At 44.5% G+C, this 14899-nt stretch overlaps 1 protein-coding gene across 1 annotated transcript in view; it reads left to right on the forward strand.

The window, feature by feature from the left end:
• DEF6 (DEF6 guanine nucleotide exchange factor) overlaps positions 1–14899 on the forward strand; it is a 54767-nt gene that overhangs the window by 11645 nt on the left and 28223 nt on the right. The window contains exon 2 of the mRNA XM_063141541.1: positions 13807–13947. Coding sequence (XP_062997611.1) covers positions 13807–13947 — 141 coding nt within the window. The remainder of the gene's footprint in view (positions 1–13806; positions 13948–14899) is intronic.

Consider the following 14899-nt stretch of genomic DNA (forward strand, 5'->3'; position numbering starts at 1 on the left):
TGTTTGAAGTTGTACCTCTCCCATTCTGCTTATCTTTATTCCTCATGGCAGGTTTACGAAGAATTTCAAAGCCTTTAAAGGCAACGATATAGTAAAATATACACTAAACCAGCGGGTGAAACTACAGTTGTGGCTTCCTGTACTGTTTAGTAACGGGGATTTTTGCAGGTGTGGAAGAGTGTTGCTGCTGCTTGTTCTACTTAAGGTTTGCATGTTGCGACAAGGCAATTCTCACCTGATTGTGCTTTCTCTGCTTTTGAAATCTCTCCATATATTTTTTTAACACTTGTGAATTCAACTTCTCTGATCTAACCCATCGGTGAAGATTAAAACATTTTTACCTTACAAGAAACTTATGGTGATATGTAGGGTTTCAGACTATCTTGGGGCCTGTTTACACATGCTTTAATGTTAACTAGTGCTAACACCTGATTTAAAGAAATCTTAGTTACCTGCACAAGTTGTAGCTGTATTCATTTTAATTTTGCGTAGGAGAACGTAGTGGCTCTAAAGTGGGGAAAAGGCATTCCTTGTCTATAGGCAGTGTGCATATGCATTTCAGGAGTTTCATTTTAGAAGACACATTCCCCCTATTCTTACAGGAGGGAATGACACTTTAAAGACAATGCTTGCTGTCCACAGTTTTTGTAAGTACTTGAGCTGAAAATAATTTGGGTTCCCTGATTAATCTAGTTGGTTGATAAACTAGACATTGCAGCCCTTCTGTTAGCACAAGTTTGTGCTTAACTCTTTTAGGGCACTCTCTCTCTTGAAGTTTCTTGGCATTATGACAACCTGGTGCTGGACAGCAAAGGATGTGAGAAACTCTTTAATCTAGGAGTGTGGCAGCACAGTGGAGGTTGCAGTATTAGTAATACTGTTTCCATGCTGCATTACAATGGGTCACTAGACAATATACTCTATTAACCACTTCCGGGCCAGTCCTTTGAAGGCAAGAGAGACAGTGAGAAAAACCCACAATGCATGTGGGAAAATCAATACACCTATACCATGTTTCCTCCATAAATTCCCTCAAACCCACTTACTATTTAAAGAAGATGTGCACAACTGGATGTGTCACTCTGATCATCCTTGAGATGTGGCATAAGCCAGAGTACAACCCAGTGTGGTGTAGTGGTTAGAGCAGCCTTCCCCAACCTAGTGCCCACTGGCCATGCTAGCTGCAAATGATGGGAGTTCCAATCCAACATGTCTAGAGGGCACCAAGTTAGGGAAAGCTGGGTCAGTGTATCAAAGTAGAACCAGGGAGAGTTGGGTTCTAATCCTCACTGAGAGATGAAGCTCACTAAGAAACCTAACAGCATTTTCTGATGATGTAACCTACCTCACAGGATCGTTGTGAGGATAAAATGGGAGGGGAGAACTATGGATGCCATCCTGAGCTCCTTGGCAGAAGGATGGGGGGAAATGATATGTGGCAAATGAGAGCTTGACCCATTCACCCTGCATTCCCAAATGTGTCCTCCAGATGTGTTGGGCTGGGTGCCAACACAGCAGCAGTATGCTTTCCACAGCTGTGGCACTCTGGTGGGGATTGACAGTCCTGGCATCTTCCAGGTGTGTTGCACTACAATTCTCATAATCTCCAGATGTGTCAGGGTGCTGGTGAAATGGGGATTTGGGGAGAAGGGAGAGAGGCTGAGTCCCTACTTCCTGACTGTTAGAGCAGTACAACAATGGAACCAGTTACCTAGGCAGGTTGTGGTCTCTCCCACACTGGAGGCATTCAAGAGGCAGCTGGACAACCATCTGTCAGGTATGCTTTAGGGTGGATTCCTGCATTGAGCAGGGGGTTGGACTCGATGGCCTTATAGGCTCCTTCCAACTCTACTATTCTATGATTCTATGATTCCTGAGCCACCATCCCCCGTGCATCTTGTTACAGGATCGGGCCACAAAATTACGGACTTGAATGTAGAGAATCTAACTAAGCTGGTGGAGAAGGTTGCTCAACAGAAGTTACCCAATACCACAATTTTCACCCGTGTAATTAAATCTGAAATGTGTTGTGAATTAACTGGTACAGCTTCTGAGCAGAGAGAGGAGTCAAACGACCTGTTCAGAGCACCAGGGTGAGTGGCAAAAGAAGGAAAGCAGCTTTGTGTAACCTTTTGAATTTTATTCTTTAACCCCAGGCGATGCTGCTTCTTGCTGTTGATCACAAGCTGTTATGCTTTGTGTGCGTGCGCGTGTGTATGTGTATGTGCAATTACTAATTACAAAGAAGGGAGGGGAGAGTAGAGAGATAGAAGCAGCATTGTTCTGGATGGGCCCTTCATAATTCTTTGAAAGTCTTGTTAATAGTATCCTTTGTTAGGAGAAGGGGTCCACGGATTTTGACTTGGCTCTGTAGCCGGTCATTATTTGTGCTTGCCACTACTCCTTCCCACCCATAAATCCTCCCTGTGCCCCTCAGAACTTAGAGGACAAGAGAATCCTTCCAATTGTGATGGCTTAGGAGCGCTGCCTGTCCCAAAGATTAGCATGCTGTGAGAACCGCTTCACCCCTCCTCAGCAGGAAGAGGTATTGGAACAGGTCTCATGACAGGCTGGACTCGGGAGCAGGTGCTTCTGCCTCAGGGGTTGGGAACCTCAGGCCCAGCGGCCAAAATAGGCCTTATTGGGGTCCCAGTTCACCCTTATGGGGTTCCCCATAGGGCCACAACATTTCCTCCCAAATTGTTTTGTGGTATCTCGGCTTTTGTGCAGTTCCCCCCCTCCCCTCTTCTAACATGATGAAATGCCTCTCCTAAGGCTTATGAGCTGTAACCTATAATGTATTTGGAATTTTTCTTCTGTATTTTTGGCCCCACCCCCTTTTGCCTTTGGCCTTGCCCCCCCCCTGGAATTTTATTTATTTATTTATTTATTGCATTTTTAGCCTGCCTTTTCTCCTCCAAGGAACCCAAGGCAGTGTACATAATCCTCCTTCTCTCCATTTTACCCTCACAACAACAACCCTGTGAGATGGGTTGGGCTGAGAGTCTGTGCCTGGCCCAAAGTCACCCAGTGGGTTTCCATGGCCGAGTGGGGACTAGAACCCAGATCTCCCAACTCCCAGTCCAACACTTTAGCCACTACGCCACACTGGCTGCATTCCACCCACCACTGGAATGCAGGCTTTAAGAATGTCTCCAAAATCTAATTCACTGAAAGAGGTTCCCCACCCTCCCTGTTCTGCCTGCTCCAAAGCTGAGCATAAAAGACTCCCCCCTCCCTACATTTTCTGCAGTTTTGCAGAGAACTGGCCTTGGCAAGTTGGGAAATAGATTTGTTGTGTCTAGATCAGGAGTAAGATAAGCTTTAGCACTGGGGTGGGGAACCTTATTTCACGTGATATGGCACAGAGTGAGAAGCAGAGAGAGATGGACCCTGCCAGTCCTCCCCACCTTTCGCATTGGCTCTACCAGCCATTGGCTGCTGCCTCCAATTGATTGTTCCCGTGGGTGAACAGCCCTTCAGAGAAAAAAGATTCCCCACCTGCTTTTAGTAGATAAAGACGGAGGTACTGTTTGCGGGTGGTTCGGCTAGGTGATGTTCACCCTGTTCTGGACGGGGTTGCACTCCCCCTAAAGGATTGGGTTTGTACTTTGTGGGTGCTCCTGCATCCAGAACTGTCACTTGAGGCGCAGGTGGACTCAATGGCAAGGAGAACCTTTTATCGACTAAGGCTTATACCAACTGTGCCTAGACAGAGATAGCCTAGCTACTGTTTCCCATGCTCTGATAACCTCTCGTCTGGATTACTGCAATGTCTTATACGTAGGTTTGCCTTAGAAAATGGTCCAGAAACTTCAGCTGGTACAAAACAGGGCAGCCAGACTGTTAACAGGGACTGGACAATGAGACCACATTATGCCAGTCCTTTCCCAGCTTTACTGGCTGCCAGTCCAGGTCTGATCCCGATTCAAAGTGCTGGTATTAACATTCAAAGCCCTAAACGGCTTGGGGCCAGGTTATCTGAAGGAACGCCTCCTCCCATATGTACCTGCCCAGATCCTAATGTCATCCTCAGGGGTCCTTTTCCGTGAGCCCCTGCCAAAGGAAATGAGTGAGGTGGCTACTAGGAGGAGGGCTTTCTCTGCTGTGGCACCCCGGCTGTGGAATGAGCTTCCTAGAGAGGTTTGCCTGGCCACCTGCATTATATTCTTTTCGACGCCAGGTGAAGACTTTCTTATTCTCCCAGTATTTTATCAGTTGATCATCTTAGTCTTTTAACATTGCTGTTTAAAAATTGTATTTTAAATTGGTATTTTAAATCTGTATAAATCTCTCTCTTGCTGCTCGGTTTCCACCCTGGTTGTGCTTTTATATAGTATTTTTTATTGTGCTTTTATACTGCTGCTTGTTTTATACTTTGATTGGGCAGCGTAGAAATGCAATAAATAAAATAATAAATAAATAATAGAAGAGGCACAATGAAAAACCCACCAGCTCCACATTCTAGTAATATAGGAGTGGGCAACTTGTGATGCTCCAGATGTTTTGCTTATAATTCCCATTAAGAACATAAGAAGAGCCATGCTGGATCAGACCAAGGGTCCATCTAGTCCAGCACTCTGTTCACACAGTGGCCAACCAGCTGTCGACCGGGGATGAACGAGCAGGACGTGGTGCAACAGCACATTGGCTGTGCTGGCTAATGAAAGTTGTAGGCTCAAAACATCTGGAGGGCCACAAATTGCCAACTCCTATAGTAATTGACGTGTGATTGGCAAGAGCTGTTAGGGAAAAATTAGGCAGGAGTGATGGGCAGAACAGTTTCTTCAGCAATTGGAACCCAGCACATTTCTTAGGTAAAGTGCCATGAGTGCCTTCATGACTGGAAATGGGGATTGCAATATCTCAAAAACATGAAGGGTACTGAAGCAAGGTGCCCTTGAAACTACAAAAATAAAAATCAAGAATAGAGGTGAAAATATAAATATAAATGGAATCTAGCAAGGCATAAAGAGAAGGGAGGAGAGAATCGTTTACAAAGATAGAGGGAGAAGAATTATTATAACCCCATTTTTTTCACCCTGAAAGATAGGAAGTCTTATTATAAGCCATCAAATGTAACAGGCAGTGCTATCTTATGCATTTCTGCTCAGATATGTAAATCCCATTGTGTTTGATTGCACTTACTCCCAAGTAACCCAGCATAGCACTGCTGCTTGAGAGGTTTTTTGTCATTTTGTAAATGGCCTGGAATGATCTCTCTGTGCATCTTGAGACACAGTCATCCAGCTAGCCATTGGGAGAAGAGATATGACCTTGCAGCCCTTTAGTAATCCCAGGGCACTTGGTGGAGAAGCCAGCTGTGTTGGCTTCTCCTGCATCGAGACCATCATACCAGTTTCGTTTTCAAGCAAACTCTGTTTTCTGCCTCTGACCCATTGTGTTTGCTGGAAGTGGGGTGAGTTGTGACAGACGAAGCCACTGCAGGCTCAAGCTGTGAGTCAGTCTTGAAAGTTGCCAGATAACTGCTCTTCAGGTGAAAGCACAGAGTGGTATGCGATTGCTAGAAGCATGACTCAAAGAAATCTAGTAGAAAAGTTGTTAACTTTGTGGATTCTTCTTCAGTTGTGTTGCAATAGGTGGAAAATGTCAGTGTGAGAAGTAACAAGTAGTCAGACTTCATCTGAAGTACTGTGTCCAGTTCTGGGTACCACATTTTAAGAAGGATGGAGACAACTGTTTAGAAAACAAGTCCTGTGAGGCGTTGTTGAAGAAACTGGGCATGTTTGGCCTGGAGGAGAGAAAACTGATAGCACTCTTCAGATACCTGAAGGGCAGTCACACTGAAGAGGACAAAACCTTTTTCTCCCCTGCAGCAGAAGTCAGGACTAGATGCAGTGGGTTTAAGTTACAGGAGGGTAGATTGCTGTTGAGAAGTAGGAAAAACCTCTTAATGGTCAGAGCATTTTGACATTAAAACCACAGACTAAAGGGTCGGCTGGTTCTCCCTCACTGGAGATCATTTTGGCATTGTCCAGCTCTGGATTTCCTGCTTTGAGCAGGGGGTTGGACTCTGTGATTCATTATGGTGTTCTTAGTGGCAGCTGGTGGCTCCAGTGTCAGTTGGGGAGTGAATCTGCTCTGGGTTTCAGTCAGAACTCTGAAGGAGCTATCCAAGGTGTGGAAGCAACTTCTGACTGAAACCTGGAGTGGATTCACCACCTCACTGACATCGGAGCCACCAGACTCCAATGGCTGTACTGTACTTCTTACTGACTTCATGCCTAACTGATGTGTTGCTGAAAGAATCCAAAGGGAAGATAACTGGTATCTTTTGCGAAGACCCAGTTTATTATGGAAGTAGGAAGCTGCCTTATACCAGGCCAGACTACATATCCATCTTGGCCATAATTGTCCACTTTGATTAGCAACGGTTCTCCAGGGTTTCAGACAGAGATGCTAGCAAATCCTTTCAATTAGGGATACCAGGATTGTACCTGGGGCCTTCTGCACACAAAGCATGTGCTCTTCCACTGGGTTTCACAGTTATTCTGGCTTTCAATGACGTTTATTCGGCTGTTCTTCTGTCCAAAAGATTTTTGCCATGCACATGGGGCATTCCTATTTTATCCTCACGACAACCGTGCAGGGCAAGTTCTTCACAGATTTCCCCTCTTTTCATCTTTACAATAAACCTGTAACGGTGGTTAGTGTTGTTTCCGTTTTATAGATGCAGAATTGAAAATGAGAGAGGGTGAATTGTACAAGACCACCCAAGGAATCCTTGGCAGAGACGGCATGGGTCCAATTGTGCTATGTCCAAAAAAGAGGCAGATAGGTATTCCTTAATTTGACATGGCAGAGATGTGACATCTTAACTACAGACTGGTAACTGATCCATCTCTCTGTTTCCCACACAGGATCCAGGGTTCTGAGTCTGTCCTTCATCCTGTCCCCTGTGATGCTGACATCCTTTTTGAAATGAAGTAACTTGGCCCGGGCACACAGCATAGAAGGAAAAGAGCTTTGAGGCCTGGGCTTCCTCTGACCATTAAGCAGTGCTTCCTCCCTCGGGTTATAGCACTTCGGCTGCCCATCTCTGGTTCTACCCTATAAGCAGCATCATGTCACCTTTTAGCATTCAAGGCAAGCTCCTGATTTGAAACCAGAAGGACCATTCCAGTCCCCAGCAATTGTCTCAAAGCATCCCCAACCAGTGAGAAGAAAAGGAGCTGTCATTCTCCTCTTGCATTAAACATTCCACCCCTGACTCATGCTGGCGCCTGTTGCAGAGCACGATTCTGTGCTGCACAAAAGCTGATTATAATTCCACATTCAGCTTAGAGAAACAAGCCCAGTGTGTTGAAGATAAGGGAAATGGCACCAGACAGAATGTGTATCTACCACCTGCCTGAATCAGTGAAAGTCACTTTTTCAGGGCCAGATTAAAGGAGATGGGAGCCCACAACCAAATATTCTTGGTGTGTGTGCGTGTGAGAGAGAGAGAGGGAGACCGAGACCCATCCTTGGCACTTTTTCAACTGCCACCATTCACATAAAATGGTGGATACAAGTAATTAGTCGTCCAGACTTGCAAACTCCATCACTGGGTTTGTATAAAGATTCTGGTTTCAGTCTTAGGTATCTCCACCTTGAAGGGTCAACTACATATAACGTTATTTATGTGTCAGCTGCAGAGGATCGTACTGTTGGGTGTTTGCCAAGGCTCCAGGACCAGCAATGGATCCCCTGCCCTAACAGTGCTACCATTTCAGCTTTGCGCAGTGTGTCTAAGATCCAATGCAGTTTAAGGGAATTTCAGCATGTTCCACCTCTTTCAGATTATGGGTGTACAGCTGAGGGTATCTTGCACAAACCCCACAAATCCTGGAGGCAGCACTGCCCAGGATGAGTATAGGATTCTTCTATCACAACAGCCAGCGTAGGCAGGTGGAGTCTATCTGGATAGGAACCTTAATGTATATGGAGGTGGTGGGTGGGTTGGGAGTTTTAACCCTTTGTCCCATCCTGTCCCCCTTCTGTGGTTGCAAACTGGATTGGGGGCTTGAGCTTGCTATTTGCATGGAGGGAAAGCTTCATTGAAGCTAATGGAAACTCCCCCCCCCACGCAAATAGCAGGCATGCCCCTCCCCATGGCCATGCTGGGTGGGAATGATAGAGGTTGGAGTCCAATTCATCTGGAAAGCGCAAGGTTGGGGAAGGCTTGTGTAGAACATTCTATATAGCTGTTTGCCTGTCTTTGTTTTCTTTTCAGCTATATTTGCCCAGGGCATTCATTCTTTCCTTGTATCTCTTGCATCTTTGGCCTGCATGAAACGGGGAAGGCTTTTCAAAGAGCATTTTGGTGAAGTATCTGAAGCAGCAATGACTAATGTTAGATCCTGCTACAGAGACGTCTGCACCCGAAGTCTTTGGGACATGCTGGTTCGCATGACATGACAACCCATTGGAGGTAAATTTGCCTTCGAGGAGCTGTGGTGCATATCAGCCAACATTATGAATATGCAACTTCCCACCAGCGGTTGTTGTGGCTTGTGAACCCAGCTGGCAGGGTTTATTTTAGGGATAGACAACCCTTGCATAACCTACAACAGACGGTGGAATATGCGAGGGTTGTTTAGCCCTTAAAAAAACCCACCATCTGGGTTCACATGACACAACAACCACTGGTAGGACTTGCATATTCATAATGGTGGCCAGCACACGTTGTATCTCCTTGAAGGTAAGTTAACCTAACTAGGTCATTGCCAGGCTGCACCAGTCTCTCAAGCTCTCCTTTTGGTCTGGGGCATGAAGCACAGCCCTGTCTATGCCAAAAGCAATGTTAGTGTGAGAGAGATGGGTGTTCCTTTCCGCTCCCTGGCTGGAATGAGATTACTTACTTGATCCACTCCGAGATTGTGATGGCACAGACCTCTGGGACATGCACTTGGTTTATGGGCACTGCTGTTTGCTGTGAATTGTCTCTCAAGCTCTTAGAATCTTAAGTTTAACTCAGGTTGGGCAACTTGTAGCTCTCCAAATGTTGTTGGACTGCAACTTCCATCAGTTCTAGCCAGTGGTAAGGAATAATGGGAATTGCAATCCAACAACATCAGGATGGCCATGAATTGCTCACACCAGGGCTCAGATTCTAAGATGGTTAGGTCCCCTAGACCCCTCCATATGTTTTAGATTACAACTTCTATAATTCCTGACCACTGGCCATGGTGGCTGGGGTTGATGGGAGTTGTAATCCAAAACATCAGGATGATACCAGATTTCTTACCCCTCCTAAAATATACTGGATTGAGGGTGAGGATTTATGCCAGGTAGTTTTTGGTTGAACAAAATGGCTAACAATATGGATCAGGGAGAGGGCACATTAAGATCAGGAATTGTCGTTTATGATGTGCTTCGAGTTGCAGCAGAGCTTTTGAGTGAGCGTTAAATTATTGTAAATCAGCAAGTGCCTGAAGCGTTAAGCTGGCTACCTGCCTAGGCTAACATGCACATAAGTGTGTGACCATCACTGAGTTCAGCCACAACCTGCAGCAGACACAGGAAATGATTGGATTGTATGTCACTTATCCAGTCCCTGTACCCACTTGTAATGAACAGGAATCTCAGGGGCCCATTCAAGAATTTGAAGGGGATCTTCATGTTCTTAGGGTCAGGCCAGGCATGTGACTGGAAAAACAGTGAGAGAGGAATGAACATTTGGATGTGTCTAATTGCTAAGCTGGGCCAGTAATCATCAAGTCTCCTACCCAGGAGGCACTGGACTAGTACAGCTGCTGCTATGAATTAGAGCAAAGAACACTGTTCATTCCAACCCATCAAGTGATCTCATACAGAGGAGACGTTGTCACAGCCCAGATTACAACTCCCTCTCTGAGACTGGGAATGCCAGAAGAGGCAGGAGGAAGTGTTTGTGTGTTTTGCAGCAAACGTATAACTCAGCCTTGGAATCATCCCATAAAAGTGAACTAAAAAAAGTGAAATAAAAGTGGAAACTCATCTGAACTGTCTAGAATACTGTGCTCTTCGAAGCCTTCCACTCGTTCTCGTGATCCGATTCCTTCTCGGGTCTTTATTAATCTTATCCCTGCTATCCTCCCTTCCTTGCTTCATATTATTAATTTTTCTTTGTCCTCTGGTTCATTTCCTTCTGCTTTTAAACATGCTACAGTCTCTCCTATTCTCAAGAAACCTACTCTTGATGTGCTTTCTCTGTCTAACTACCGACCTGTCTCTTTGTTGCCTTTTGTTTCAAAGATCCTGGAGCGTGTGGTCTACTCTTGTTGTCTTGATTTTCTTTCTAGTAACTCTGCTCTGGATCCTTTTCAATCTGGATTCCATTCTTTGCATTCCACTGAAACAGCCCTTACTGAGATTACCAATGATCTTCTTATTGCCAAGTCTAAAGGCCTTTATTCCATTCTTATTCTCCTGGATCTTACTGCAGCCTTTGACACGGTTGATCACGATCTTCTTTTGGATTCCCTTCATGACCTCGGATTTTGTGGCTCCGTCTATAACTGGTTTGCCTCCTATCTAGTGGGTCGCTCTTTCAACGTGTTGGTTAATGGCAGCTCGTCTTCTTCTTTTCCCCTTTCAGTAGGGGTTCCGCAAGACTCGGTGCTTGGCCCATTGTTGTTTTCTTTATACATGTTGCCCTTGGGTAATCTTATTCAATCTCATGGCCTCCAATATCATCTGTATGCTGATGATACACAATTATATCTCTCATCTCCGGATCTTTCTCCTGATGTTCACGATCGTATCTCGGTATGTCTTTCAGATATCTCAGCTTGGTTGCTTCATCGTCGTTTGAAACTTAATATGGCAAAGACTGAATTGCTTGTTTTTCCTCCTAAACCTTCTCCTCATCTCTCATTCTCTCTTACTGTCAATGATGTTACACTTACTCCAGTCAAGGAAGCTCGTAGTCTTGGCTTTATATTTGATTCCTCGCTCTCCTTTATTCCTCATATTGAGGAAGTAGCTAAATCCTGTCAATTTTTCCTGTATAATATTGCCAGGATTCGATCATTTTTGTCTGTCTCTTCTGCCAAGACTCTTGTTCATGCATTGGTTATTTCTCGGTTGGACTACTGCAACCTTCTTCTCACTGGCCTTCCTTCTTCTCACATCAGTCCGTTGGTTTCTGTTCACCACTCTGCTGCTAAGATCATCTTCTTGGCTCGCCGCTCTGACCATGTTACTCCACTTCTGAAATCTCTTCATTGGCTTCCAATTCACCTCAGAATCCAATATAAACGTCTCCTGTTGACCTACAAAGCTTTTCAGTCTAGCTCCTTCCTATCTTTCCTCTCTCATCACACACTATTGCCCCGCTCGTGCTCTTCGCTCCTTTGATGCCATGTTTCTTACCCGCCCAAGGGTCTCTACTTCCCTTGCTCAGCTTCATCCATTTTCTTCTGCTGCCCCTTACGCCTGGAACGCTCTTCCAGAACATTTTGCAAACTACAAGTTCAATCGCAGTTTTTAAAGCTCAGCTAAAAACTTTTCTTTTTTCTAAAGCTTTTAAAACTTGATTTTGATCTGACTTTTATTCTGTTAGTTTTACTCTACCCTGTGCCTGTTTGGTGCATTCTCTTCCCCTTCTTATTGTTTTATTATTTATTTATTTATTTATTTATTTATTACATTTTTATACCGCCCAATAGCCGAAGCTCTCTGATTATGATTTTATTAGAATGTAAGCCTATGCGGCAGGGTTTTGCTAGTTTATTGTTTTACTCTGTACAGCACCATGTACACTGATGGTGCTATATAATTAATAATAATAATAATAATAATAATAATAATAATAATGAGTTATTCAATACTGAACGAAAGGGGCAATGTGCCAGATACTGATCCCAAGCTGATCCCAGCCCCATCGAGCCCAGTATTGTTGACACTGATTGGCAGTGGTTCTTCAGGGTTTCAATTTTCCTCCCACCACCTGGATTGAACCTGGGATCTTCTCCGTGTAAACCATGTGCTCTATACCTCTGAGCCACAGATTCTCTCTACACATTTTCAGTAACTAGGTTGTACTTCACTGACAGTATACTTTTATCCATCTGAGCTGGAAAGGAATCTCAGGTCTCATGACTACTCAGAGGAGTCCTACATGCACACACTGTCCTGTCCGGACCATGCGTAGGAGTCTATAGGAGCATGACCAACACCTGAGGCTGCAGGGCACTGGATAACTCCAGGCAGTGAACTTGCTAGAATAAGTCTGGAATGCAACCGAGGCCTTTGACCCTTTTTACCCCACCCCCTCTCCTCCCATCACTGCTGCCTCCCAGAAAGGGTATTTATTTATTTATTGCATTTTTATACCACCCAATAACTAAAGCTCTCTGGGCGGTTTACAAAAATTAAAACCATAGAAACCATTTAAAATACAAAACAAACAGTATAAAAGCATAATGTAAAATACAATATAAAAACACAGCCAGATTAGAGCTTTAAAGGGGTGGTTCTCCTCTTGCCTGGAGCCTAGCACTCTCTTGCCTCTCAGTTGGTCAGCTAGCTCCCACCTTGTGTCTTGCCTGCACTCTCATAATACTAGAACCCAGTGGGGTCATCCCATGAAGCTGATTGGTGGGAGATTCAGGAAGGAAGTATTTCTTCGCACAGCGCCTAGTTAAACTATGGAATTCGCTACCACAAGACGTAGTGATGGGCACCAATTGGGATGGCTTTAAAAAGGGATTGGACAAATTCCTGGAGTAGAAGGCTATCAGTGGCTACTAGTCCTGTACACCAGTTGCTGGGGAACATGGGTAGGAGGGTACTGTTGCAATCGTGTCCTGTTTGTGGGTTCCCATTTGACAGCTGGTCAGCCACTGTGTGAACAGAATGCTAGATTAGATGGACCCTTGGTCTGATCCAGCATGGCTCTTCTTATATTATGTTCTTTCTCCTGCATAGTGCTAGTTGACGTTACAAGCGTCAATTATTGAATCTCTGCCTGTCACATAGCTGTGAAAGGCACAAGAGCCTTGCCCCCCCCCCAAAAAAGTTGGCAATCCAGTGCTGCAGCACTAGCAGAAGCTGCACCTGGTAGTATTCTCTTTTTTCTGAAAATTAAAAGGCACATGGCCATATTGCATCCTTCTCCAGCCTGGTGCCCTCCACAACCAACAAGAGCATTGCCATGTTGGCTTGGGTGATGGGAGCTGTAGTCCAACACTCATCAAGGGCACCAGATTGGGAAAGGCTGCCCTATTGAATCTAGCAGTCCACTCCTAACAGGTTACAATGCTAAGTAGGGAACAGTAAGTTCACTTGAAACTAGCAGGACTTGCTTGAACTTTCAAGTAAATGTTTTTATGAGTTGGGTGTAAGTCTGAACCTTGGTCTATAATTTCCTTGCTGAAGAGTTTCCTGCTTTCTCTTTAGGTGTTTCAGGGTAATTACATTGTGTGAATTATGAGTGCATTCTGGGAAGCCTTTCAGATATATTGGTTATTCCCTCTTTGCTGAGATGTTGAATAATGAAAGCATTCAAATGCCAGAGATCAAGCAGGAAGGCACTGCAGGGTTTTTAAACTTTGTTTTTTTGTTTTTTTATTTTTTTAAAAAAGTTTTGCAGGGCTATTGTGTTGGCAGCCACTCTTACTATTCACATGCCACGAATAAAACCAAGGTGGAATGAAGAAAATAATTTTAGCGTTGTTAGGAATGTGATGGTGGGGGCGACCCCTGTCCCACCCTGATTCCTGCTTGATATGCAAATGGGGCAAATAAGTAAAAAAATACACACACACACACACACCAGATTGTCTTGTCTTGAATGCCTGTTTTCTTCTACTTTCCTAGGTGCTTTCTCACAATCTCTACACTGTGCTCTGTATCCCCCATGATCCCGTGGCGTTGGAGGAACATTTCAAAGATGATGATGATGGGCCGGTTTCAAGTCAGGGGTATATGCCATATATCAACAAGTACATCCTGGACAAGGTAAACTCCTTTACTCGTTCCTCCTTGAGTGGGGGACTAGTTGCCCTCTAAACATAGTTTAGATTGCAACCTTATCATCCCTGACCATTGGTAATGCTGCTTTGGGATGATGGGAATTGGAGTCCCAAACCCCTGTTAGGGTCACAGGTTTCAAATCAAGACTGGGCAACTTGTGGCCCTCCAGATGCTTTGGTTTACAACTTCTATCAGCCAATGGTGAGGGATGATGGGAACTGTAGGCCAAAACATCTGGAAGGCCACAAGGTGCTGACCCCGGCTTTAGATACACAGACAGTTCCAGTCCCTAGTCAGACATAAAATGCTAGACATGCATGGCTTTTCATGAGGACATTTTGGCTGTGCCCTTATTATCCCCCTGGCCAATGTAGTTGTAATGCCCTAGTTCAGTGGTTCTCAACCTTCCTAATGCCACGACCCTTTAATACAGTTCCTCATGTTGTGGTGACCCCCAACCATAAAATTATTTTTGTTGCTACTTCATAACTGTAATTTTGCTACTCTTATGAATCGTAATGTAAATATCTGATATGCAGGATGTATTTTCATTGTTACAAATTGAACATAATTAAAGCATAGTGATCACAAAAACAATATGTAATTATATATTGTGAAATATTTATTACTAATTACAAATAAATGAAATGTCTCGGTTCCTAAGACCATCGGAAATATGTGTTTTCCGATGGTCTTAGGTAACCCCTGTGAAAGGGTCGTTTGACCCCCAAAGGGGTCCCGACCCACAGGTTGAGAACCACTGCCCTAGTTGGTTGTTCCTACAAATACCTTACCTGCATTTAGGATAGAGATACTAAAGAAAACAGCAACCCTGAGCTTTCTGTTTAAAGACATCAGTGTTGTGCAATCTTACATGTGCTTACCTGAAAAGTCTCATTTAATTCTGTGGGACTCCTTCCCAAGTAAATGTGGTTAG

The sequence above is a fragment of the Elgaria multicarinata genome, chromosome 1 (assembly GCF_023053635.1).
Source record: "Elgaria multicarinata webbii isolate HBS135686 ecotype San Diego chromosome 1, rElgMul1.1.pri, whole genome shotgun sequence".
NCBI lineage: Eukaryota > Metazoa > Chordata > Lepidosauria > Squamata > Anguidae > Elgaria > Elgaria multicarinata.